This window comes from Somniosus microcephalus, chromosome 12 (genome assembly GCF_052327205.1).
Source record: "Somniosus microcephalus isolate GS21.2 chromosome 12, FLI_Smic_1.0, whole genome shotgun sequence".
Classification (NCBI taxonomy): Eukaryota; Metazoa; Chordata; class Chondrichthyes; order Squaliformes; family Somniosidae; genus Somniosus; species Somniosus microcephalus.
Window position 1 is genome coordinate 219,807,497 of NC_140998.1, and position 27,816 is coordinate 219,835,312.

Sequence of the window (27,816 nt, forward strand, 5' to 3'; positions counted from 1 at the left end):
GTGGTGGTGTTCTCATGCGCCTGCTGCCCTTGTCCTTCTAGGTGGAAGAGGTCGCGGGTTTGGGAGGTGCTGCCGAAGAAACCTTGGCGAGTTGCTGCAGTGCATCTTGTAGATGGTACACACTGCAGCCATGGTGCGCCGGTGGTGGAGGGAGTGAATGTTTAAGGTGGGGGATGGGGGTGCCGATCAAGCGGGGCTGCTTTGTCCTGGATGGTGTCGAGCTTCTTGAGTGTTGTTGGAGCTGCACTCATCCAGGCAAGTGGAGAGTATTCCATCACACTCCTGACTTGTGCCTTGTAGATGGTGGAAAGGCTTTGGGGAGTCAGGAGGTGAGACACTCGCCGCAGAATACCCAGCCTCTGACCTGCTCTGGTTGACAGTATTTACATGGGAGCACCTTCACCACACGGACTGCAGCGGTTTTTTTTTTTTTTTCCACAGAAACCCCACAGTGCAGATAGAGGCCATTTCGGCCCATCGAGCCTGCACCGACACATATCCCACCCGATCCCCGTAACCCCTACACCAACACATATCCCACCCTATCCCCGTAACCCCACGTATTTAATCCCCCTAACACTAAGGGTCAGTTTTATCATAGCCAATCAACCTAACCCGCACATCTTTGGACTGTGGGAGGAAACCGGAGCACCCGGAGAAAACCCACGCAGACACGGGGAGAATGTGCAAACTCCACACAGACAGTCACCCGAGGCCGGATTTGAACCCGGGTCCCTGGCGCTGTGAGGCAACAGTGCTAACCACTATGCCACCGTGCTCACCACCACCTTCTCAAGGGCAACTCGGGAGGGACAATAAATGCTGGTCTTGCCAACTACGCCCACATCCCAGAAATGAATAACAAAGAAAAATGTGGCTGGTGCAGTTAAGTTTCTGGTCAATGGTGACCCCCCCAGGATGTTGATGGTGGGGCAGTCAGTGATGGTTACACCAGCATAGAAGGCATAAAAAACATGCACACAACACACAACATACCTCTTATTCTGGTTGAATTTGCATCGGCATTTCCCAGCTAGGAAGGGAGATAAAGATAGACAGGTTATCAGATCAAGATAGCTAAACACGAAAGTAATAAGGTTCATAGTCGAAGAAAAAACTAAAGCAAAATACTGCAGCAATCTGAAATAAAAGTTCATAGTCTAGGTCGGTTTGCACAGTTCGACACAGCAATCCCCGCCCAGCACGGGTTAGATACAGAGTAACGCTCCCTCTACACTGTCCCATCAAACACTCCCAGGGCAGGTACAGCACGGGTTAGATACAGAGTAAAGCTCCCTCTACACTGTCCCATCAAACACTCCCAGGGCAGGTACAGCACGGGTTAGATACAGAGTAAAGCTCCCTCTGCACTGTCCCATCAAACACTCCCAGGGCAGGTACAGCACGGGTTAGATAAAGAGTAAAGCTCCCTCTACACTGTCCCATCAAACACTCCCAGGACAGGTACAGCACGGGTTAGATACAGAGTAAAGCTCCCTCTACACGGTCCCATCAAACACTCCCAGGGCAGGTACAGCACGGGTTAGATACAGAGTAAAGCTCCCTATACACTGTCCCATCAAACATTCCCAGGGCAGGTACAGCTCGGGGTTAGATACAGAGTAAAGCTCCCTCTACACGGTCCCATCAAACACTCCCGGGGCAGGTACAGCACGGGTTAGATACAGAGTAAAGCTCCCTATACACTGTCCCATCAATCATTCCCAGGGCAGGTACAGCTCGGGGTTAGATACAGAGTAAAGCTCCGTCTACACTGTCCCATCAAACACTCCCAGGGCAGGTACAGCACGGGTTAGATACAGAGTAAATCTCCCCTCCTGCAGCCCCTACAACCCTCCCTATCTCTGTAACCTCCTCCAGCCCTTACAACCCTCCCAGATCTCTGCGCTCCTCCAATTCCGGCCTCTTGCACATCCCCCGATTTCCATCGCTCCACCATTGGCGGCCGTGCCTTCAGCCGCCTGGGCCCCGAGCTCTGGAATTCCCTCCCTAAACCTCTCCGCCTCTCTCTCCTCCTTTAAGACGCTCCTTAAAACCAACCTCTTCGACCCAGCTTTTGGTCGCCCATCCTAATGTCGCATGTGGCTCGAGGTCAAATTTACGCTCCCATGAAGCGTTGACGGCACGGTATAAATGCACATTATTGGAAGGGATTCAATGCAGTAACAACAGGTTAGTCAGGGGGAACATTTCCTTCACAATAGACTGCAGATCAAGCCATGGCTGAAGGCCAGGGCTGGTCACAATGGGACCGCACTGTACCCCGGGGGAGGGCTGTAACAAGTCACACGACAGCAAGAGAGATTGAGTGACATCAATAGAACAAATCCAGGTCCTGATAAATAACGAGAGAGAGACGCGCACACACACAGAGAGAGAGAGAGAGAGAGGCGCACACACACAGAGAGAGAGAGAGAGAGAGAGAGGCGCACACACACAGAGAGAGAGAGAGAGAGAGAGAGAGAGAGGCGCACACAGAGAGAGAGAGGCGCACAGAGAGAGAGAGAGAGAGGCGCACACACAGAGAGAGAGGCGCACAGAGAGAGAGAGAGAGAGAGAGAGGCGCACACAGAGAGAGAGAGGCGCACAGAGAGAGAGAGAGAGAGAGAGAGAGAGGCGCACACAGAGAGAGAGAGGCGCACACACAGAGAGAGAGACACAGACGCGCGCACACAGAGACACACACACACACGGACACAGACACACAGGGACACAGACACACAGGGACACAGACACACAGGGACACAGACACACAGGGACAGAGAGACACAGGGACAGAGAGACACACACACACACAGAGAGACAGAGAGACACAGAGAGAGAGAGAACCTGCTTGTCTAAAGAGTTAAAGAGGGAGTGCCCTCATCAGGTTAATGCAGGTGATCTCAGAGATAGAGTGGCGGATATGATTTTATTTTTTTTTATTGGCTCTTGTCAACATGCTATCAAAGCTGATAAAAAGCTTCCAGGAGCCAACTTAATAAGTAACCCTGAGAGACTGGGACATCAGGAACTGCCCGAAAGCCAGGACACAGGAACAGGAGGAGGCCCATTCAGCCCCTCGAGCCTGTTACACAGGAACAGGAGGAGGCCCATTCAGCACCTCGAGCCTGTTACACAGGAACAGGAGGAGGCCCATTCAGCCCCCTCGAGCCTGTTACACCATTCAGTCAGATCGTGGCTCATCTGTATCTTAACTCCATCTACCCACCTTGATTCTGTAACCCTTAATACCCTCACCCAACAACAATCTATCAATCTCAGTCTTGAAATTTCCAATTGACCCCCAGCCTCGACAGCTTTCTGGGGCAGTGAGTTCCCGATTTCCCCCACCCTTTGTGTGAAGAAGTGCTTCCTGACATCACCCCTGAACGGCCTGGCTCTAATTTTAAGGTTCTGCCCCCTTGTTCTGGACTCCCCCCCACCAGAGGAAATAGTCCCTCTCTCTCTCTCTCTAGCCTATCGAATCCTTTAATCATCTCAAACACCTCGATTAGATCATTGTTCAATCTCCAATACGAGGACCCACGTTCACTTCAGATTCTAGTCCGACACTCACCCAGAAGGATTATAATTCCGATCACACACAGCACTGCGGCCACAATCAGTCCAACAACGCGCAGTCTGTAGTAGTCTGGGAAGAGAAAGATTGGAGGGAGGTTGGTACAGAGATAGCAGGCTTCAAGGGTGAAGGCCGAGAATCTGCCGCTAGGGGCAGTGGGTGTCGGCCCAGGACGCAGGAAGCTGCCGCCATCCAATCTCTGGACGTCCCAGCTGAGCTGGGATGGAACCAAGGTGCTACACCCTCTACAGGGTCAGCCTGTGTTTCACTGGGTTTAGCTCTCTCTCTCGCCTCCGAGTCAGACGGTTGTGGGTTCGAGCCCCCGCTACAGAGATGCCAGCCCCATAATCCCAGGCTGACACTCCCCAGTGCCAGCGCTGAGGAAGCGCTGCGCTGTCGGAGGGGCGGCGCCGAGGGAGCGCCGCGCTGTGGGAGGGGCAGTACCGAGGGAGCGCCGCACTGTCGGAGGGGCAGTACCGAGGGAGAGCCGCACTGTCGGAGGGGCAGCGCCGAGGGAGCGCCGCGCTGTGGGAGGGGCAGTACCGAGGGAGCGCCGCACTGTCGGAGGGGCAGTACCGAGGGAGCGCCGCGCTGTGGGAGGGGCAGTACCGAGGGAGCGCCGCACTGTCGGAGGGGCAGTACCGAGGGAGCGCCGCACTGTCGGAGGGGCAGTACTGAGGGAGCGCCGCACTGTCGGAGGGGCAGTACTGAGGGAGCGCCGCGCTGTCGGAGGGGCAGTACTGAGGGAGCGCCGCACTGTCGGAGGGGCAGTACTGAGGGGGCGCCGCACTATCAGAGGTGCCGTCTTTCGGATGAGACGTTAAACCGAGGCCCCGTCTGCCTCCTCAGGTGGATGTAAAAGATCCCACGGCCACTATTGGAAGAAGAGCAGGGGGGAGTTCTCCCCGGTGTCCTGGGGCCAATATTTATCCCTCAACCAACATCACTAAAAAACAGATGATCTGGGTCATTATCACATTGCTGTCTGTGGGAGCTTGCTGTGCGCAAATTATCTGCCGTGTTTCCTACATCACAACAGTGACCACACTTCAAAAAAAGCACTGTACTGGCTGTGAAGCGCTTTGGGACGTCCTGAGGTGGGGAAAGGCGCCGGAGAAATGCGAGTCTTTCTCGGGGGAATTGGCTTTCCAATCTGAACCAGGATCAATCATTGTTGACACTTAATCTTCATAGAGGATCCTGTATCATATTATTGTAGAAACAGGAATGAGCTCACTTAAGCAAGTTGAAACCCGAATTTAAAAAACCTTGAATGATGGACACATCAATATGTTAAATGTTCATCTACAATCAACAATAATGTCTAGATTCAACAACCTGCATTTATATAGCGCCTTTAACGTAGTAAAACGTCCCAAGGAGCTACACAAAAGCGTAAATCGGTCAAAACCAGACACCGAGCCACATCAGGAGATATTAGGACAGGCGACCAAAACCTGGGTCAAAGAGGTCGGTTTTAAAGAGCATCTTAAAGGAGTAGAGAGAGGTGGAGAGGTTTAGGGAGGGAATTCCAGAGCTCAGGGCCCAGGCGGCTGAAGGCACGGCCGCCAATGGTGGAGCGATGGAAATCGGGGGGGATGGACAAGAGGCTGGAATTGGAGGAGCGCAGAGATCTGGGAGGGTTGTTGGGGCTGGAGGAGGTTACAGAGATAGGGAGGGTTGTAGGGGCTGGAGGTGGTTACAGAGATAGGGAGGGGTGTAGGGGGCTGGAGGAGGTTACAGAGATAGGGAGGGTTGTAGGGGCTGGAGGAGGATACAGAGATAGGGAGGGCTGTTGGGGCTGGAGGAGGTTACAGAGATAGGGAGGGTTGTAGGGGCTGGAGGTGGTTACAGAGATAGGGAGGGGTGTAGGGGGCTGGAGGAGGTTACAGAGATAGGGAGGGTTGTAGGGGCTGGAGGAGGTTACAGAGATAGGGAGGGCTGTAGGGGCTGGAGGAGGTTACAGAGATCTGGGAGGGTTGTTGGGGCTGGAGGAGGTTACAGAGATAGGGAGGGTTGTAGGGGCTGGAGGAGGTTACAGAGATAGGGAGGGCGGAGGGGCTGGAGGAGGTTACAGAGATAGGGAGGGTTGTAGGGGCTGGAGGAGGTTACAGAGATAGGGAGGGTTGTAGGGGCTGGAGGAGGTTACAGAGATAGGGAGGGTTGTAGGGGCTGGAGGAGGTTACAGAGATAGGGAGGGGTGTAGGGGGCTGGAGGAGGTTACAGAGATAGGGAGGGTTGTAGGGGCTGGAGGAGGTTACAGAGATAGGGAGGGTTGTAGGGGCTGGAGGAGGTTACAGAGATAGGGAGGGTTGTAGGGGCTGGAGGAGGTTACAGAGATAGGGAGGGGTGTAGGGGGCTGGAGGAGGTTACAGAGATAGGGAGGGTTGTAGGGGCTGGAGGAGGTTACAGAGATAGGGAGGGTTGTAGGGGCTGGAGGTGATTACAGAGATAGGGAGAGGGGCGAGGAGGGATTTGAACACAAGGATGAGAATTTTCAAATCGAGGTGATGCCAGACGGGGAGCCAATGTAGGTCAGCGAGCGACAGGGTGGGTGATGGGTGACGGGGACTCGGTGCTTTTGGTCACCTGTCCCAATATCTACTCGTGTGGCTCGACAGGGTGTCAACTTTGGTCTCAGTTACGCTACAGTGACAAGTCTCGGGACACTGAAGGTGCTGTAGAAATGCCAGTCGCCGTGGTCAGGTCCGACACACACACACACACACACACTCTCTCCTCAGCCTCCCGCACAAACAGTTACATCAGCGTCGGACCTGTCCAAGAGGTGGTCTTCCTCCAACTGGACATTAAAGAAAACCACGCCACAAACCCTCGAGGATAGTAGATGGTTGAGAAGCACTCACCGTAAGTGAAACGCTCGTCGTTGTCCGGCCCCGCTGAAAAGCAAAAAGGAAAGTTCGATGTGAGCAGCAGTGTAGAGGTAGCAAAAATTCACGACCTATGGAGATGAACCGACCCGGAAGACCGTCACGATCCCTTGCCAGTCGGCGCGGGAAACATCTGTCGTCAGTGCTCCCTGGGGTTGGAGAGGTGGCGGCAGTGAGGAACGACACGGGATCGGGCTTCAGCTCCAGGTCGGTGTGCGTGGGACCCGTACCCCAGCGAGAGCCGGCGCACGTGGGACCCGTACCACAGCGAGAGTCAGTGTGTGTGGAACCCGTACCCCGGCGAGAGTCAGTGTGTGTGGAACCCGTACCCCAGTGAGAGTCAGTGTGTGTGGAACCCGTACCCCAGTGAGCGTCAGTGTGTGTGGAACCCGTACCCCAGTGAGCGTCAGTGTGTGTGGAACCCGTACCCCAGTGAGAGTCAGTGTGTGTGGAACCCGTGCCCCAGTGAGAGTCAGTGTGTGTGGAACCCGTGCCCCAGTGAGAGTCAGTGTGTGTGGAACCCGTACCCCAGTGAGAGTCAGTGTGTGTGGAACCCGTACCCCAGTGAGAGTCAGTGTGTGTGGAACCCGTACCCCAGTGAGCGTCAGTGTGTGTGGAACCCGTACCCCAGTGAGAGTCAGTGTGTGTGGAACCCGTACCCCAGTGAGAGTCAGTGTGTGGGACCCGTACCCCAGTGAGAGTCAGTGTGTGTGGAACCCGTACCCCAGTGAGAGTCAGTGTGTGTGGGACCCGTACCCCAGTGAGAGTCAGTGTGTGTGGAACCCGTACCCCAGTGAGAGTCAGTGTGTGGGACCCGTACCCCAGTGAGAGTCAGTGTGTGTGGAACCCGTACCCCAGTGAGAGTCAGTGTGTGTGGAACCCGTACCCCAGTGAGAGTCAGTGTGTGTGGAACCCGTACCCCAGTGAGAGTCAGTGTGTGTGGAACCCGTACCCCAGTGAGAGTCAGTGTGTGGAACCCGTACCCCAGTGAGAGTCAGTGTGTGTGGAAACCGTACCCCAGTGAGAGTCAGTGTGTGTGGAACCCGTACCCCAGTGAGAGTCAGTGTGTGGGACCCGTACCCCAGTGAGAGTCAGTGTGTGTGGAACCCGTACCCCAGTGAGAGTCAGTGTGTGTGGGACCCGTACCCCAGTGAGAGTCAGTGTGTGTGGAACCCGTACCCCAGTGAGAGTCAGTGTGTGGGACCCGTACCCCAGTGAGAGTCAGTGTGTGTGGAACCCGTACCCCAGTGAGAGTCAGTGTGTCTGGAACCCGTACCCCAGTGAGAGTCAGTGTGTGTGGAACCCGTACCCCAGCGAGAGTCAGTGTGTGTGGAACTCGTACCCCAGTGAGAGTCAGTGTGTGTGGAACCCGTACCCCAGTGAGAGTCAGTGTGTGTGGAACCCGTACCCCAGTGAGAGTCAGTGTGTGTGGAACCCGTACCCCAGTGAGAGTCAGTGTGTGTGAGACCCGTACCCCAGCGGGAGTCAGCACGCGTGGGACCCGTACCCCAGTGAGAGTCAGTGTGTGTGGAACCCGTACCCCAGTGAGAGTCAGTGTGTGTGGAACCCGTACCCCAGCGGGAGTCAGCACGCGTGGGACCCGTACCCCAGTGAGAGTCAGTGTGTGTGGGACCCGTATCCCAGCGGGAGTCAGCACGCGTGGGACCCGTACCCCAGCGAGAGTCAGTGTGCGTGAGACCCGTACCCCAGCGAGAGTCAGTGTGTGGGGGACTGGAGTCACCTACAGGCCCAGACCGGATAACGACGGCAAGTTTCCTACCCTAAAAAAGGGACGCGAGCGAACCAGTTGGGCGTTTAAGACAATCCAACAGCTTCACTCACACTTGTACAGATCAAAATTTACCTTAATGTTGGCATTTGAATTCTAAAACTGCCCCACGGTGGAATCCGAACCCTTCGCATCAAGGAACAGACTTGAGGCCGTGGCAGCTCCTGCACGATAGGAGGGGCCCGGAATCTGCCCTGGTACCCGCCGGGAGCAGGGGGCGTGGGGTGGGTTCAGAGGGCCAGGCATGATCACCGCGGCAACTGGTCGGTAAAGGCCTGGAGTCGTGTGCAGCTCAATCCCAAATCTGTCGCAGTGACAAGCCTCCGGGAATTACAGATTAATCGCCAGGACATTCTTTCAGTGGCAGGAGGGTCGGTAACCAGAGGACACAGATTGAAGATAAATCGGTAGAAGAACCAGAGGGGGAGATGAGGAGAATTGTTTTTACGCAGCGAGTTGTTGTGATCTGGAACGCGCTGCCTGAAAGGGCGGTGGAAGCAGATTCAATAGTAACTTTCAAAAGGGGAATTGGAGAAATACTTGAAGGGGAAAAATTCACAGGGCTGTGGGGAAAGAGCGAGGGGGGAGTGGAGCTAATTGGAGAGCTCGTTCAAAGAGCCAGCGCAGGCACGATGGGCCGAATGGCCTCCTCCAGTGTGCGGTGTGATGCTACGATTGTGTTAGTCTTGGGGATGTCCCTGTTTTAATCTTCTTTGAACATTAATTCTTAATTATACTGCATGGCAAATGCTGTGAGGAGGATGTCAAGAAACTCCAGTATGATTTGCACCGGTTGGGCGATTGGGCAGATGCAGTATAATGTGGATAAATGCGAGGTTATCCACTTCGGTGGCAAAAACAGGAAGACAGATTATTATCTAAACGGCAATAGATTGGGAAAAGGGGAAGTGCAACGAGACCTGGGTGTCCTTGTGCACCAGTCGCTGAAGGTAAGCATGCAGGTACAGCAGGCGGTTAAGAAGGCAAATGGTATGTTGGCCTTCGTAGCGAGAGGATTCAAGTGCAGGAGCAAGGATGTCTTGCTGCAGTTGTACAGGGCCTTGGGGAGACCACACCTTGAGTATTGTGTGCAGTTTTGGTCGCCTTATCTGAGGAAGGATGTTCTTACCATGGAGGGAGTGCAGCGAAGATTCACCAGACTGATACCTGGGATGGCAGGAATGACGTATGAGGAGAGATTGGGTCGAGTAGGCTTATATTCGCTAGAGTTTAGAAAAATGAGAGGGGAATCTCATTGAAACTTATAAAATTCTAACAGGACTGGACAGGCTAGATGCAGGAAGGATGTTCCCGATGGCGGGGGAGTCCAGAACCAGGGGTCACAGTCTAAGGATAAGGGGTAAGCCATTTAGGACAGAAATGAGGAGGAATTTCTTCACCCAGAGAGTGGTGAACCTGTGGAACTCTCTACCACAGAAGGCGGTGGAGGCCAATTCATTAAATATATTCAAGAAGGAGTTGGATATATTTCTTAAGGCTAAAGGGATCCAGGGGTATGGGGAGAAAGCAGGGACAGAATGTGGTAAACCACTGTTACCGTTCACAACCGTTCACTATTGTTACACTGTTGTTATCACTGTTTACACTGTTGTTATCACTACACAAGGTTACCTCTTGCCACGCACGCTGTTATACCTAGGCATACCTCAGCTGACTCCGCCCATGGCTCCGCCTGCTTGCCCAGGTATAAAGGTGACCGCTTGGCTGGTATTCTTCCTTGTTGGAACCGATCACCCACGAGGGTGGGCTCTGTTATTTAGCCAATAAAAACCTATAGTTACTATCTTAACTCGTCGCTTTTCATGGAATGAATTGATAGGTATATCACAGGGTACTGAATTTGGATGATCAGCCATGATCGCATTGAATGGCGGAGCAGGCTCGAGGGGCCGAATGGCCGGCTCCGGCTCCTATCTTCTATGTTTCTATAAAAAATATTGGGACATGGTGCGAGTTGGTTGGGGGGGTGGCGGTGGGGGAAGGAGAAGGTCATTGACGAATTCAAAGAATCATCCAATCAGGTCATGAGTCGATTTGCTTTCTGACCTGCCGAGGGAAAGGCGGGGTTTGAGCATGTCGGGCGGCCAATGGCGGGAGAGTGGGGGGGGGGGGGGGGGGGGCGGTCACGGGACGAAACCGCCAGGAATACGGCCCACTCGACTTGGCGACCCCCTCCTCTTCATCAAAAGTCTTTTGGGATCCATCTAGTCTTGCTCCGCAAAACCCATCTGCGTGGAGGGCGGACATGGTCGGAGAAAGCGTGAGGTGATGAATTTGGGGAGGGCTAAGAAGGCAAGGGAATACGCAATAAATAAATAAATACTGGAGAAGTGCAGAGGATCAGAGGAACCTTGGCGTGCAGGTCCACAGATCCCTGAAGGTAGCAGGACAGGTAGATAAAAGGTGGTTAAGGCGGCACACGGGATACTTGCTGACATGAATCAACTGAGCGGCCTGCTGGTGGCGCTGTCCAGGGAGAGTATAAATACTCGGGCACGGGCCCAGCTTGTGCAGGACACTCTCAACAGGAACTAGTGAAGGACACAATGAGACCTCCATGTTGTAAAACAGTTCATTAAAGCTTTAACGCTTAGACCAAGTGCCTAGTAGTTTTCTTAGGTCAACTTGTATTCTATACCTCGGCTAATAAAGGCAAGAGCAGGGGAGGTTATGCTTCATCTGAATAAAACACTAGCTCGGCCTCAGCTAGAGTACTGCGTGCAGTTCTGGTCACCACATTACAGGAAAGATGTGATTGCACTAGAGAGGGTACAGAGGAGATTTACAAGGATGTTCACAGAATCACAGAAACCCCACAGTGCAGATAGAGGCCATTTCGGCCCATCGAGCCTGCACCGACACATATCCCAACCGATCCCCGTAACCCCTACACCAACACATATCCCCGTAACCCCACGTATTTAATCCCCCTAACACTAAGGGGCAATTTATCATAGCCAATCAACCTAACCCGCACATCTTTGGACTGTGGGAGGAAACCGGAGCACCCGGAGGAAACCCACGCAAACACGGGGAGAATGTGCAAACTCCACACAGACAGTCACCCGAGGCCGGATTCGAACCCGGGTCCCTGGCGCTGTGAGGCAACAGTGCTAACCACTATGCCACCAGGACTGGGGAATTTCAGCAATGAGGAAAGATTGGATAGGCTAGGTATGTTTTCTTTGGAACAGAGGAGGCTGGGGGGGGGGGGGGGGGGGGAGACTTAATTTGATAGCTCTGTCAGCCGGCACAGACACGATGGGCCGAATGGCTTCCTTCTGTGCCTTAATTTCTATGATTCCATGATGTCTCCCTTGGGTTTTAATTAACAAGCACGGTTCTATCCCCAGAATAGACTCCAGATCACAACACGCGCACACATGGCACAAGACAAAAACAGGAAGCGAGGCACTCACCAAGATCCATGGCCCAAACGCCCTGAGTCACTGAAAGAAAAACACAGAAGGAGGGGTCAGCGAACCACACACCGCAAACCACCGACTGCTGCGGCACTCAGACGCTTAACCCCTTCCGCTCGCCCCCACCGGCCTCAGAACCCTTCTGTTCCCCACCCACCCCACCCCCATCTCAACCCCCTTCACCCCCAAGCACCCAATGCACACTTCAAACATCAATGGCAAAGCGATCAGAATTTCGGGCGTAAGTTTGTGTTACACCAAAGATACAGAAGGTTGTGGGTTCAAGACTCACACTTTGAACACTTATACAGGTCTGTCGCTGTATAACACTGGGGTACAGTACTGGTGGGTACAGGTCTGTCGCTGTATAACACTGGGGTACAGTACTGGTGGGTACAGGTCTGTCACTGTATAACACTGGGGTGCAGTACTGGTGGGGACAGGTCTGTCACTGTATAACATTGGGATACAGTACTGGTAGGTACAGGTCTGTCACTGTATAACACTGGGGTACAGTACTGGCGGGTACAGGTCTGTCACTGTATAACACTGGGGTACAGTACTGGTGGGTACAGGTCTGTCCCTGTATAACACGGGTACAGTACTGCCGGGTACAGGTCTGTCACTGCATAACACTGGGGTACAGTGCTGGTGGGTACAGGTCTGTAACTGTATAACACTGGGGTACAGTACTGGTGGGTACAGGTCTGTCACTGTATAACACTGGGGTACAGTACTGGTGGGTACAGGTCTGTCACTGTACAACACTGGGGTACAGTACTGGTGGGTACAGGTCTGTCACTGTATAACACTGGGGTACAGTACTGGTGGGTACAGGTCTGTCACTGTATAACACTGGGGTACAGTACTGGTGGGTACAGGTCTGTCTCTGTATAACACTGGGGTACAGTACTGGTGGGTACAGGTCTGTCACTGTATAATACTGGGGTACAGTACTGCCGGGTACAGGTCTGTCACTGTATAACACTGGGCTACAGTACTGGTCGGTACAGGTCTGTCACTGTATAACACTGGGGTACAGTACTGGTGGGTACAGGTCTGTCACTGTATAACACTGTGGTACAGTACTGGTGGGTACAGGTCTGTCACTGTATAACACTGGGGTACAGTACTGGTGGGTACAGGTCTGTCACTGTATAACACTGGGGTACAGTACTGGTGGGTACAGGTCTGTCACTGTATAATACTGGGGTACAGTACTGCCGGGTACAGGTCTGTCACTGTATAACACTGGGCTACAGTACTGGTCGGTACAGGTCTGTCACTGTATAACACTGGGGTACAGTACTGGTGGGTACAGGTCTGTCACTGTATAACACTGGGGTACAGTACTGGTGGGTACAGGTCTGTCACTGTATAACACTGGGCTACAGTACTGGTGGGTACTGGTCTGTCCATCCATCTGCCGGAGGCTGAAACAGGCTGATCGCAACACTTGAAGTCCTAGTTGACCCCAGGATGAGCTCCTGATCCCATGACCGCTGCATCACCATGACCGCCTATTTCCACCTCCGTAACATCGCCCGCCTCCAACCCAGAGCTTGCAAAACATGCAGGCTGCAATTATCAGCTAATTATGGGACACAGTGCACCTATTCCAAAGTCAAAATATCAGGGCATTTATTGTTCCGAAGTAGGAGTGGGGAATGACACCAATCTCGATTCAGTAGGCTTTAAGTCTGTGGACATTTCCACTCATGGGGGAGACCAGAACTAGGGGCCATCAATATAAAAGAGAGTCACTGATAAATCCAATAGGGAATTCAGGAGAAACTTCTTTCCCCAGAGAGTGGTAAGAATGGGGAACTCGCTACCACAGGGAGTGGTCGAGGTGAAGAGCAGAGATACATTTAAGGGGAAGCTGGATAAACACACGAGGGAGAAAGGAATAGAAGGATATGGTGATGGGGTGAGATGAAGAGGGGTGGGAGGAGGCTGGTGTTGATGGGGTGAGATGAAGAGGGGTGGGAGGAGGCTGGTGTTGATGGGGTGAGATGAAGAGGGGTGGGAGGAGGCTGGTGTTGATGGGGTGAGATGAAGAGGGGTGGGAGGAGGCTGGTGTTGATGGGGTGAGATGAAGAGGGGTGGGAGGAGGCTGGTGTTGACGGGGTGAGATGAAGAGGGGTGGGAGGAGGCTGGTGTTGATGGGGTGAGATGAAGAGGGGTGGGAGGAGGCTGGTGTTGATGGGTTGAGATGAAGAGGGGTGGGAGGAGGCTGGTGTTGATGGGGTGAGATGAAGAGGGGTGGGAGGAGGCTGGTGTTGACGGGGTGAGATGAAGAGGGGTGGGAGGAGGCTGGTGTTGATGGGTTGAGATGAAGAGGGGTGGGAGGAGGCTGGTGTTGACGGGGTGAGATGAAGAGGGGTGGGAGGAGGCTGGTGTTGACGGGGTGAGATGAAGAGGGGTGGGAGGAGGCTGGTGTTGACGGGGTGAGATGAAGAGGGGTGGGAGGAGGCTGGTGTTGACGGGGTGAGATGAAGAGGGGTGGGAGGAGGCTGGTGTTGACGGGGTGAGATGAAGAGGGGTGGGAGGAGGCTGGTGTTGATGGGGTGAGATGAAGAGGGGTGGGAGGAGGCTGGTGATGATGGGGTGAGATGAAGAGGGGTGGGAGGAGGCTGGTGTGGAGCATAAACACCGCCATGGACCAGTGGGGTCGAAGGACCGGTTTCTGTGCTGTACATTCTCTGCAGAAAAGGATAGATCAAACTCGATTTCTCTCTCTCTGTGTGTACAGGTGATGGAACGTGCTGTATTGCAGCAAGTACACGAGCACAGAACAGACACCCACAGCTTGTCGTGTTGCACTGCACTGAGGTGTTGCAAGAAAGGAGGAAATCACGCTCAGGAGATACAGGGCAGAGAGACAGCAAACTGGCAGCTGACTGACGCACTTCTCACCCGAGAACCGAACCCCAGTGTTAGTGACAGACCTGTACCCACCAGTACTGTACCCCAGTGTTATACAGTGACAGACCTGTACCCACCAGTACTGTACCCCAGTGTTATACAGCGACAGACCTGTACCCACCAGTACTGTATCCCAGTGTTATACAGTGACAGACCTGTCCCCACCAGTACTGTACCCCAGTGTTATACAGGGACAGATCTGTACCCACCAGTACTGTACCCCAGTGTTATACAGTGACAGATCTGTGCCCACCAGTACTGTACCCCATTGTTATACAGTGACAGACCTGTCCCCACCAGTACTGTACCCCAGCGTGAGACAGTGACAGACCTGTACCCACCAGTACTGTACCCCAGTGTTAGTGACAGACCTGTACCCACCAGTACTGTACCCCAGCTTTAGTGACAGATCTGTACCCACCAGTACTGTACCCGTGTTATACAGCGACAGACCTGTACCCACCAGTACTGTACCCCAGTGTATCGTGCTTCCAATTTTACACGACGTACCCACCAACATCACTGCATTATAAAGCTTTAATAACATTGACAATGACCCACAGCCGTGTGCGAGCTTTCCCCGAATGAGAAGGGAATGTCTTGCCTCTCCCTTGCGCTGATCGCAATGTCACTGGACCAGAGCCAGGCTGTTAAAACTCTATTCAGAAGAGAGAAACCTCCTCACTCAGAAGCTGATTCAATCTGTCAGATTCTCCCTGCGGCCCAAACCAAACCATTGTCCTCGTCCGCTGTTCAAGGTCAGTTGTTGAAAACGAACAGTCAGAGCGTTGCACTGCCTGCAGGGCGCCTCCCCCCCGCTCGCACTCCGATCCCGGAGGGGATATGACTCGGGCTGTGCCCCCAATGCCAGCTGTCATGCTTGGCTCAGTGGGTTTCGCACCCTCCCACCTCAGTCAGAAATTCGGGAGTTCGAGCCCCGACTCCACAGAGATTGGAGACTCGTAATACAGACCCAGGCTCCCAGTGCCAGTACTGAGGGAGCGCCGCACTGTCGGAGGGGCAGTACTGAGGGAGCGCCGCACTGTCGGAGGGGCAGTACTGAGGGAGCGCCGCACTGTGGGAGGGGCAGTACTGAGGGAGCGCCGCACTGTGGGAGGGGCAGTACCGAGGGAGCGCCGCACTGTCGGAGGGGCAGTACCGAGGGAGCGCCGCACTGTCGGAGGGGCAGTACTGAGGGAGCGCCGCACTGTCGGAGGGGCAGCACTGAGGGAGCGCCGCACTGTCGGAGGGGCAGCACTGAGGGAGCGCCGCACTGTCGGAGGGGCAGCACTGAGGGAGCGCCACCTGTCCCAATATCTCCTGATGTGGCTCGGGGTCGAGTTTGGTCTGATTTACGTTCGGATGAAGCAACTTCGGACGTTTGTGCAGCAATGTGGTTGACTCTTAACTGCCCCCTGAAATGGCTTAGCAAGTCACTCAGTTGTAACTAACCGCTCCGAAACAAAATAACAAGCCTAACAGCACTGTGGGTATACCATCACCACATGGACTGCAGCGGTTCAAGGCGGCGGCTCACCACCAACTTCTCAAGGGGTGACTGGGGACGGGCAATAAATGCCAGCCTTGCCTAGATAACAAAAACAAAAGTGTATTGCTTCACACTTATCCACATTAAACTGCATCTGCCACTTGCCTGCCCATTTCGCCAGCCTGTCTGTCTGCTACTATCCTGCTGATCATTTGGCAGTGTGGCAAACAATGTGTCGTCAGCAAGCTTCGGAATTGTACAAGCCCGGCTCAGAGTGACTGCCTATTCTCGGAAACAGAATCTGACACACTCCCGGCGGGGCTGCTGAATAACTTTTTGGTTTCAAGCCATAAATTTAAAAGCTTTTAATTAACCGTCTGCACGGTGAGAGACTGAGACAGTCTGCTCTCGACTCTTACACAGTCAATGCTAAATTCTCTTCCATCGCCCTCCTGCCAACCTGCTGCCAAAATCCTCTCACGTTCAGCCCTTCTAATCCCTTACCACCTCCCTCTCAATTCCGGTGTTGTCTCTCGAAACCAGTCTTCTACACAAGACAGACTCGCCTTTCACCACCTCAGGGCCTCCCAAAGTGCTTCACAGCCAATGAAGGACTTTTTTGAAGTGTGGTCACTGTTGTAATGTAGGAAACGCGGCAGACAATTTGCGCACAGCAAGCTCCCACAAACAGCAATGTGATAAAGACCGGGTCATTCGTTTTAGTGACACATATTGGCTCCAGGACACTGGGGAGAACTCCCCCACCCTGCTGTTCTTCCAATAGTGGCCGTGGAATCTTTTACGTCCACGCGAGAGCGCAGACAGGGCCTCAGTTTAATGTCTCATCTGAAAGACAGCCCCTGCGACAGTGCGGCGCTCCCTCAGTACTGCCCCTCCGACAGTGTGGCGCTCCCTCGGTACCACCCCTCCGACAGTGCGGCGCTCCGTCGGTACCGCCCCTCCGACAGTGCGGCGCTCCCTCGGTACCGCCCCTCCGACAGTGCGGCGCTCCGTCGGTACCGCCCCTCCGACAGTGCGGCGCTCCCTCAGTACTGCCCCTCCGACAGTGCGGCGCTCCCTCGGTACCGCCCCTCCGACAGTGCGGCGCTCGGTCGGTACCCGCCCCTCCGACAGTGCGGCGCTCCCTCAGTACTGCCCCTCCGACAGTGCGGCGCTCCGTCGGTACCGCCCCTCCGACAGTGCAGCGCTCCCTCAGTACTGCCCCTCCGACAGTGCGGCGCTCCCTCAGTACTGCCCCTCCGACAGTGCGGCGCTCCCTCAGTACTGGTGCTGGGGAGTGTCGGCCTGGATTATGAGGTTCGAGTCTGTGGAGTGGGAGCGTGCGAGAGAGATAAACCCACCGAACCGCAGACGACACAAGAAGCTTCTCCCAGATTCTGGATAGGAGATGCAGAGAAATCCATTCACCACAGCAACAATTATGATTCCATTAACGGGATATTGATTTGCTTCTGTTATTGTGATCTGCTAATGTGCCAGAGTCACTGGGGCAGAGTCGAGAGGGCCCCACCCACCTCACACTGGTGCAACGCCCTGTGCTATGGAGCAGTCACTGGTTGGCGAACAGGAGCAGGAACTCTTGACCGATTCCATTATCTCTTTCTATTCCCCCCCTCCCCCATTCCTCAGCTTGCAAACTGAGGTACAGCGAATCAGCACAGGAACAGGAGGAGGCCCATTCAGCCCCTCGAGCCTGTTACACAGCAACAGGAGGAGGCCCATTCAGCCCCTCGAGCCTGTTACACAGGAACAGCAGGAGGCCCATTCAGCCCCTCGAGCCTGTTACACAGGAACAGCAGGAGGTCCATTCAGCCCCTTGAACCTGTTACACAGGAACAGGAGGAGGCCCATTCAGCCCCTCGAGCCTGTTACACAGGAACAGGAGGAGGCCCATTCAGCCCCTCGAGCCTGTTACACAGGAACAGGAAGAGGCCCATTCAGCCCCTCGAGACTGTTACACAGGAACAGGAGGAGGCCCATTCAGCTTCTCGAGCCTGTTACACAGGAACAGGAGGAGGCCCATTCAGCCCCTCCAGCCTGTTACACAGGAACAGGAAGAGGCCCATTCAGCCCCTCGAGACTGTTACACAGGAACAGGAGGAGGCCCATTCAGCTTCTCGAGACTGTTACACAGGAACAGGAGGAGGCCCATTCAGCCCCTCGAGCCTGTTACACAGGAACAGGAGGAGGCCCATTCAGCCCCTCGAGCCTGTTACACAGGAACAGGAGGAGGCCCATTCAGCCCCTCGAGCCTGTTACACAGGAACAGGAGGAGGCCCATTCAGCCCCTCGAGCCTGTTACACAGGAACAGGAGGAGGCCCATTCAGCCCCTCGAGCCTGTTACACAGGAACAGGAGGAGGCCCATTCAGCCCCTCGAGCCTGTTACACAGGAACAGGAAGAGGCCCATTCAGCCCCTCGAGACTGTTACACAGGAACAGGAGGAGGCCCATTCAGCTTCTCGAGACTGTTACACAGGAACAGGAGGAGGCCCATTCAGCCCCTCGAGCCTGTTACACAGGAACAGGAGGAGGCCCATTCAGCCCCTCGAGCCTGTTACACAGGAACAGGAGGAGGCCCATTCAGCCCCTCGAGCCTGTTACACAGGAACAGGAGGAGGCCCATTCAGCCCCTCGAGCCTGTTACACAGGAACAGGAGGAGGCCCATTCAGCCCCTCGAGCCTGTTACACAGGAACAGGAGGAGGCCCATTCAGCCCCTCGAGCCTGTTACACAGGAACAGGAGGAGGCCCATTCAGCCCCTCGAGCCTGTTACACAGGAACAGGAGGAGGCCCATTCAGCCCCTCGAGCCTGTTACACAGGAACAGGAGGAGGCCCATTCAGCCCCTCGAGCCTGTTACACAGGAACAGGAGGAGGCCCATTCAGCCCCTCGAGCCTGTTCAATCAGATCGCGACTGATCTGTATCTTAAGTCCATTTACCCACCTTGGTTCCGTAACCCTTAATACCCTCACCCAACAACAATCTATCAATCTCAGTTTTGAAATTTCCAATTGACCCCCAGACTCAGCTTTTTGGGGGAGAGAGTTCCAGATTTCCACCACCCTTTGTGTGAAGAGGTGCTTCCTGACATCACCCCTGAACGGCCTGGCTCTAATTTTAAGGTTCTGCCCCCTTGTTCTGGACTCCCCCCACCAGAGGAAATAGTTCCTCTCTCTCTCGACCCTATCGAATCCTTTAATCATCTCAAACACCGCGATTAGATCACCGCTTAATCTTCTAAACTCCAGGGAATACAAGCCCAGTCTGTGCCAACCTGTCCTCGTGATTTAACCGTTAGGGCCCAGGTATCATGTGGATTGTCACACTCCGCCCCCACAGTGTGTGGTTTCTCGCCTTGCCAGTTTAATCCTCTCGCTCACGGAGAGATCAGATTACAGGTCTGTGGGTATCACCATGTGTTGGTAAGGTTGTCATTAGGTCATAACTGACCCAGATACTCTCGGATCCGCTCGCCAGCTTCAGACAGAGAAGGGGATTCATTCCATGTTGTGTTCCCAGTGTTACTATGATCGCCCTTGGGTCAGTGGGTTTAGCAATCTCTCTCTCGCCTCGGAGTCAGAAGGTCATGGGTTCGAGCCCCCACTCCTGAGACTAGAGCACAAAATCCAGGCTGACACTCTCCAGTGCCAGTACCGAGGGAGCGCCGCACCATCGGCGGGGGCGGTGCAGAGGGAGCGCCGCACCGTCGGGGGGCGGTGCAGAGGGAGCGCCGCACCGTCGGAGGGGCGGTCTCTCGTCTCAAGAGGGACAGAACTCTATTCCGTGGGCATTCCTGCAGCGCGTGTCACAGCCTCAGGACATCCCAAAGCACTTCACAGCCAACGAAGCACTTTGGATGTGGGGTCACTGTTCTAACGTAACTCTCTCTCTCTCTCCTCCTTTAAGTCGCTCCTTAAAACCTGCCTCTTTGACCAAGCTTTTGATCACCTGTCCTAATATCTCCTGATGTGGCTCGGGGTTGAGTTTGGTCTGAGTGATGCTGCCGTGAAGGGCCCTGGGACGTGGTGCCGGTTTATCAAAACGTCCGGATTACAGAGAGGTATAGTTAAAAGGTACGAGAGCGCCGTACACAGCAACAAATCCAGGCTTCCCTGTTGCTTAGCAACAAGCGAGGCAACCCCGGTTACACAGCCACAGATCCAGGAACGGCCACTAATATGAAGTAAAACTTACCTGAACCTACTCCTGAATTTTGCCGGTTAACAGAGATTTTCGGTTATTTAGGTGCCAGTAAATCAAGAATTTCCTGTACATTAAAGGCGATGGATAAATGTGCCTGGGGAACCCGCGCCCCCAAACGAGGATCGCCGACCTCAGGGGCTGGGGGGGAAACTGGGCTCGAAGTTCCCAGGCCCCGAGCCGTGTCTCAAGGTGATCAGAGCCATGAGACGGGCCAAGGCTCACAGCAAATCACGAGCTACAGGTTGAGGGGCGCTGGGAAGGCACTGGGCCCCGCCCCCGCCTCAGGAGCCTGGTGCCAGTGATCAGCCGGCCTCGATTAAAACCTTGTTAGCGAAGCCATAAAACGTCAGGTGAGCCACACAGCCCCCCTCGGCAGATCGTAAAAGGCAGTCATTAACATCGGCAAATGAGGCAATGAACTCCAGCGCCTCCCAAGGTTAACATTCCTGAAAAGGTGAGCCTCGCAGTTTAGAGTGCAGAGGCCACAGCAAGATCATCTGTAGGGGCTGGAGGAGGTTACAGAGATAGGGAGGGTTGTAGGGGCTGGAGGAGGTTACAGAGATAGGGATGGTTGTAGGGGCTGGAGGAGGTTACAGAGATAGGGAGGTTGTAGTGGCTGGAGGAGGTTACAGAGATAGGGAGGATGTAGTGGCTGGAGGAGGTTACAGAGATAGGGAGGGTTGTAGGGGCTGAAGGAGGTTCGAGAGATAGGGAGGGGTGTAGGAGGTTACAGAGATAAGGGAGGGTTGTAGGGGCTGGAGGAGGTTACAGAGATAGCGAGGGTTGTAGGGGCTGGAGGAGGTTACAGAGATAGGGAGGGAGCGAGGAGGGATTTGAAAACAGGGATGTGAATGTTTTTAAATCAAGGCGTTGCCAGACCAGGAGCCAGTGTAGGTCAGCGAGCGATGGGGGGTGGGGGCGGCGGCGGCGATGGGTGAACGGGGACTCGGAGCGTGTTAGGACACGGGGCTGCGGAGTTTCGGATGAGCTGGCGCTCACGGAGGGCGGGAGGGCAGCCAGGAGAGCGTTGGAATAGTTTCCCAACCACCCGCTCTCCACGCTCTTGCCCGAGAGACGGTGCGTGGCATGTTCGATCAAGGCGGGGGCGCGGGCAGAGGGCAAACACTGTCGAACACCGGAACGCTGGCTGGGTGGAACCTCAAGGAGTGAACCAGGGAAGGGGGAGGGAGGAAGAGGCAAGGAGCCCAACTGAGGACACAAGTGTTGAAGGGGCAGCGAGATGGATCTGCACAGAAACTCTAGTCCCTCTCTCTCAAAATCGACAGCGCCGAAAAACACTCTGGGATTACCAGCCATAAACAGATCTGACCTTGAACATTAACAGGGGCAAATTTCACTTGTTTCCTGCTCCAGCTCACCCACGAGTGTGTGGGTGGCCAAGAATGAAGCCACAGATGCAGGTCCCAGCCGCCGGGGCTTTGCTGATGGAATGTAGGTGCGGAGTCACGCCTCGTTTACAAGAGGGCGTGAGAACCGAAATCTGGGTAGGGGCTGTCGTGGAGTCACCAAGAGTTAAAAGGTCAATCTCCAGGACACTGCCCCAAGCAAAACCCAGGGACTGGAGAAGCTGGGGTCGTTCTCCTTGGAGCAGAGAAGGTTAAGGGGAGATTGACCAGAATGGTCCCAGGGACGAGGGACTTCAGTGATGTGGAGAGTCTGGAGAAGCTGGGGTCGTTCTCCTTGGAGCAGAGAAGGTTAAGGGGAGATTGACCAGAATGGTCCCAGGGACGAGGGACTTCAGTGATGTGGAGAGTCTGGAGAAGCTGGGGTCGTTCTCCTTGGAGCAGAGAAGGTTAAGGGGAGATTGACCAGAATGGTCCCAGGGATGAGGGACTTCAGTGATGTGGAGAGACTGGAGAAGCTGGGATTGTTCTCCTTAGAGCAGAGAAGGTTGAGGGGAGATTGACCAGAATGGTCCCAGGGATGAGGGACTTCAGTGATGAGGAGAGACTGGAGAAGCTGGGGTTGTTCTCCTTAGAGCAGAGCAGGCTAAGAGGAGATTTAATGGAGGCGTTCAGGATCATGAGGGGTTTTGATGGAGTAAATAAGGAGAAACTGTTTCCAGTGGCAGGAGGGTCGGTAACCAGAGGACACAGATTGAAGATAATCGGTAAAAGAACCAGAGGGGAGATGAGGAGAATTGTTTTTACGCAGCGAGTTGTTGTGATCTGGAACGCGCTGCCTGAAAGGGCGGTGGAAGCAGATTCAATAGTAACTTTCAAAAGGGGAATTGGAGAAATACTTGAAGGGGAAAAATTCACAGGGCTGTGGGGAAAGAGCGAGGGGGGAGTGGGACTAATTGGAGAGCTCGTTCAAAGAGCTGGCACAGGCACGATGGGTCAAATGGCCTCCTCCTGTGCTGCCTCGTTCTAAGAAAATAAACCAATAAGATTTTTCTCCAAACACTTTTATTTATTACATATAAAAGTCTTGGGGGGGGGGGGGGGGGGGGGGGATGGGATAAAAGAAATGGGTGATTGACAGTCGAGGATCAGCCAACCGGGTTAATGAAGCATCGGGTCGCCTTCTAATTGGCCAGTCGGTGCAGGGAGGCGGGGCAGTGAGGACGGGCGTGTCGGGCGACCAATGGCGGGAGAGTGAGGGGGGCGGGTCGGCCGGAGGTCATATAAAGGAAACTTCCGGAATACGCCAACACGAACTGGCGACTGCTGCATACAAGGTCATTTAATCTTCAAGGTCAAGAGAGGTTGAATCATTCAGTTCCCCCTCCCAATGGAGTAAATAAGGAGAAACTGTTTCCAGTGGCAGGAGGGTCGGTAACCAGAGGACACAGATTGAAGATAATCGGTAAAAGAACCAGAGGGGAGATGAGGAGAATTGTTGCGCTAAATTACAACTGGGACCGCACTTCCAAAAGTCCTTCACTGCTGGTGAAGCGCTTTGGGACGTCCAGAGGCGGTGAAAGGCGCTGGAGAAATGAGAGTCTGTCTTTCTCTATTACACATCACCTAATAATGAAATCTAGATCATCTACAGGTCCCTTCGCAACCTCACACTACTTCAGCAACCTCCCCCAGCCTTGCATCCATGGTTTGGTCACCTCCAGACTCAGACTATTCCAACGCTCTCCTGGCCGCTCTCCCACCTTCCATCCTCCGTAACCATCCGCTCATCTGAACCTCCGCTGCCCCGTGTCCTAACTCGCACCGAGTCCCGTTCACCCATCACCCCACTGTTGCTCGCTGACCCACACTGGCTCCCGGTCCGGCAACGCCTCGATTTTAAAATTCACCTCCTTGTTTACAAATCCCTCCACGGCCTCCTCGCCCCCTCCCTATCTCTGTAACCTCCTCCAGCCCCTACAACCCTCCCTATCTCTGTAACCTCCTCCAGCCCCGACAACCCTCCCTGACAACCCTCCCTATCTCTGTAACCTCCTCCAGCCCCTACAACCCTCCCTATCTCTGTAACCTCCTCCAGCCCCGACAACCCTCCCTATCTCTGTAACCTCCTCCAGCCCCTACAACTCTCCCTATCTCTGTAACCTCCTCCACCCCCTACAACCCTCCCTATCCCTGTAACCTCCTCCAGCCCCTACAACCCTCCCTATCTCTGTAACCTCCTCCACCCCCTACAACCCTCCCTATCTCTAACCTCCTCCAGCCCCTACAACCCTCCCTAGCTCTGTAACCTCCTCCAGGCCCCCTACAACCCTCCCTATCTCTGTAACCTCCTCCAGCCCCTACAACCCTCCCTCTCTCTGTAACCTCCTCCAGGCCCCCTACAACCCTCCCTATCTCTGTAACCTCCTCCAGCCCCTACAACCCTCCCTATCTCTGTAACCTCCTCCAGGCCCCCTACAACCCTCCCTACCTCTGTAACCTCCTCCAGCCCCTACAACCCTCCCAGATCTCTGCGCTCCTCCAATTCCAGCCTCTCGCACACCCCCCGATTTCCATCGCTCCACCATTGGCAGCCATGCCTTCAGCCGCCTGGGCCCCGAGCTCTGGAATTCCCTCCCTAAACCTCTCCGCCTCTCTCTTCCTCCTTTAAGACGCTCCTTAAAACCGACCTCTTCGACTAAGCTTTTGGTCGCCTGTCCTAATATCTCCTGATGTGGCTCGAGGTCAAATTTTTGTTTGATAATCGCTCCCGAGAAGCACCCTGGGAAGTTTTACTAGGTTAAAGGCACGGTATATGGAAGCTGTTGGACTTACTTCAAATGCTGAAATAATGGACAGGGATTTCAATCCCATTCCCTCAACAGGATCTGGAAAAATGCTAAAAGATTCGGTCTCTTAAATGAAACATGTACATTTTAATAGAATCATTTCAGGTTTGTTTTTTAAAAACACTGACTGGCGTCACATATATGGCCAGAGTGTTTACTTAGATTATAGATCTGTTAGTACCATCCTTGGCTCAGTGAGTATATCTCTCTCTCTCTCTCTCTCTCTCTCTCTCTCTCTCACATCTAAATCATTAGGTTGTGGGTTTGAGTCCCACTCCAGAGGCTTGAGCCCATATTCCAGGCTGACACACCCAGTGTCAGTACTGAGGGAGCGCCGCACTGTGGGAGGGGCGGCACTGAGGGAGCGCCGCGCTGTCGGAACTGAGGCACTGTCGGAGGGGCGGTACTGAGGGAGCGCCGCACTGTCGGAGGGGCGGTACTGAGGGAGCGCCGCACTGTCGGTACTGAGGGAGCGCCGCACTGTCGGAGGGGCGGTACTGAGGGAGCGCCGCACTGTCGGAGGGGCGGTACGGAGGGAGCGCCGCACTGTCGGAGGGGCGGTACGGAGGGAGCGCCGCACTGTCGGAGGGGCGGGACTGAGGGAGCGCCGCACTGTCGGAGGGGCGGGACTGAGGGAGCGCCGCACTGTCGGAGGGGCGGGACTGAGGGAGCGCCGCACTGTCGGAGGGGCGGTACTGAGGGAGCACCGCACTGTCGGAGGGGCGGTACTGAGGGAGCGCCGCACTGTCGGAGGGGCGGTACTGAGGGAGCGCCGCACTGTCGGAGGGGCGGTACTGAGGGAGCGCCGCACTGTCGGAGGGGCGGTACTGAGGGAGCGCCGCACTGTCGGAGGGGCGGTACTGAGGGAGCGCCGCACTGTCGGAGGGGCAGTACTGAGGGAGCGCCGCACTGTCGGCGAAGCTGTCTTTCGGATGAGACGTTAAACCCGAGGCCCCTTAAAAGATCCCACGGCCACTATTTGGAAGAAGAGCGGGGGGGGGGGGAGTTCTCCCCGGTGTCCTGGGCCAATATTTATCCCTCAATCAACATCACTAAAAGATAATCTGGTCATTTATCACGTTGCTGTTTGTGGGAGCTTGCCGTGCACAAATTGGCTGCCGCATTTCCTACATTACAACAGTGACCACACTTCAAAAACAGTCCTTCATTGGCTGTGAAGCACTTTGCGACGTCCGGAGGTTGGGGAAAGGCGCTGGAGAAATGGGAGTCTGTCTTTCAATACAGGATGGTGGGAGCCTAGGGTTTACAAGACCACCTCAGCAATGTGTGCAATAGTGGAGGGCTCCCAGTGGGAGGAGGCGTCTGTGACTGCAAGTTTACTGCCTGGGGCACTGATCCAAAGGACACATTCAAACTCAACTGTGGGAGAGACACCTTATCAGAAAGACAGAGGCCCCATTAAAAAAAGCGTTGACTCATCGACAGAACCTTCCAGGTCCCACTGGGAGGGAGGGAGGGAGAAAAATTCACTGGAGCTGCTAAAAGACATCACTGAATTTAAAATCAGCAGAAATTGATTTCCAGCTCGTTAGTTACTGTGCAGAGGAAGATCCCAAGCGCCCGTGTCTCAGACCGGACCCTGGGTTGTGCAAATATGATCCGTTCGAGCGAAGCTTTGATGGGAGTTAAGAGGGGACTGGGATTCTAATCCCATTCTCTTTTCATGAAAGCGCTCCGCCAATCTGGATCCAACTCCTAGCAGAGGCCCAGCACGCCGGGTCCAACTCCCAGCAGAGGCCCAGCACGCCGGGTCCAACACCAGCAGAGGCCCAGCACGCCGGGTCCAACACCAGCAGAGGCCCAGCATGCCGGGTCCAACACCAGCAGAGCCCCAGCACGCCGGGTCCAACACCAGCAGAGCCCCAACACTCCAGGTCTAACACCAGTAGAGGCCCCAACACTCCAGGTCTAACACCAGCAGAGGCCCCAACACTCCAGGTCTAACAGCAACAGAGGCCCCAACACTCCAGGTCTAATACCAGCAGAGGCCCCAACACTCCAGGTCTAATACTAGCAGAGCCCCAGTACTCCAGGTCTAATAGCAACAGAGGCCCAAACTCCAAGTCCAACACCAGCAGGGTCCCAAACGCTCTGCGTCTAATACCAGCAGAACCCCAGCACGCCAGGTCCAATACCAGCAGAACCCCAGCACGCCAGGTCCAATACCAGCAGAGGTCCCAACACGCTGGCTGACACCAGCAGCCTTCCCAACACTCCGGATTCCCAAGAATATATTTCTTTTTTTTTAAATATAACAATCTTACCGGCAACGAGAACCATTAGCCCGGTCGCTGCTCCCAACATCTTGTCCTGATTATGAAAAAGAAAAAAAAAGGTCTTTTACTTAAAAAAAAAGGAATTAAAAAGTTTGGCCAAAACTTCGGCGACTGAAACTGACCCCAGCGACGAGGAAGAAATTAACCAGCGAAGTTTTGCAGAACTTTTATCTGTCCCCTCCTACTCTTTCCCACGAAACACCAGTTGCTCCCCGAGTTTATTGGGGGGGGGGGGTGGTGGAGAGGGTTGGTTTAATCCAACTTAAGTCTTGAGAGAATGGGAGGGTGTGGGGAATATAGGGATTTGGAGACGAGAGAGGATTAAATGGGGAGAATTTTGAAACAAGTCTGGTCTACACTCCTCTGGCAGGAATGCTGCGAAGGACTGAGAGCCACATCCTGGTTCAAAAACTGGGATTGAAATATTCTGTCATCCAACACAAGGAGGAGACTAAAAAAGGATCATCATACTTTGTATAAATCTACACAATTTTTTTTAAAAACCATCAGACTCGCCTACAAGGATTAACATTGTGCAATTCTACAGCTGCCTCCTGAAATATTATTCGATCAAACAGGATTCAGAAGAACCAGTTTTTTAAAGGGAGGCAAAAAATGGATGCCACATTTATAGAGAGGCCGGGATTGCTGTTCACTGGAGCTGGTTTCAAAAAAAACATGCTTTAAAAACAACACACACACTTAATTTAAAAAATAACATACACAAAAAAGGCAGAGAGACCAGACTTACAGGAAGGATTTTGGAGTCGTTTTCACTCAGGGCGAGCAGGATGAGTCAAGGCAAGGTTAAACTCACAACACAGATTAAGTAGAGAAAGCAACAGCCCTCTGTTTAAATATTCAATCCACACCCACAGCACAGGGGCGGGGGAGAGGGAAGCAGGCTGGAGCTGTTAACCCTTCCGTGCCAGAGCTTCTTGATTCTGCTCTCTGAC

At 54.2% G+C, this 27,816-nt stretch overlaps 1 protein-coding gene across 2 annotated transcripts; it reads right to left on the minus strand.

Moving 5' to 3' along the window:
- Positions 1 to 749: 749 nt before the first annotated feature.
- LOC147110146 (uncharacterized) lies at positions 750 to 27,816 on the minus strand. Of its 2 annotated transcripts, none has more exons than XM_086004079.1 (6): positions 27,612 to 27,816; positions 26,849 to 26,894; positions 11,704 to 11,733; positions 6,451 to 6,483; positions 3,581 to 3,655; positions 750 to 1,033 (listed from the first exon to the last, which is right to left on the minus strand). In XM_086004079.1, exons 2-6 carry the CDS (start codon positions 26,886 to 26,888, stop codon positions 765 to 767), a joined length of 447 nt encoding a protein of 148 aa, XP_085860205.1. In that variant the 5' UTR covers positions 26,889 to 26,894; positions 27,612 to 27,816; the 3' UTR covers positions 750 to 764. The 2 variants fall into 2 exon arrangements, with proteins under 2 accessions (XP_085860205.1, XP_085860206.1); XM_086004080.1 differs by lacking the exon at positions 27,612 to 27,816 and adding an exon at positions 26,983 to 27,247.

What these genes read in the sequence shown, in the direction of transcription:
- LOC147110146 (XM_086004079.1), bottom strand. Translation starts at nt 26,888, where the DNA reads ATGTTGGGAGCAGCGACCGGGCTAATGGTTCTCGTTGCCG. An exon ending in CGTTTGGGCCATGGATCTTG is followed by an intron (nt 6,484 to 11,703) that starts GTGAGTGCCTCG and finishes TTTGCTTTTCAG; the next exon opens with CGGGGCCGGACAACGACGAG. An exon ending in CGACGAGCGTTTCACTTACG is followed by an intron (nt 3,656 to 6,450) that starts GTGAGTGCTTCT and finishes TTCTCTTCCCAG; the next exon opens with ACTACTACAGACTGCGCGTT.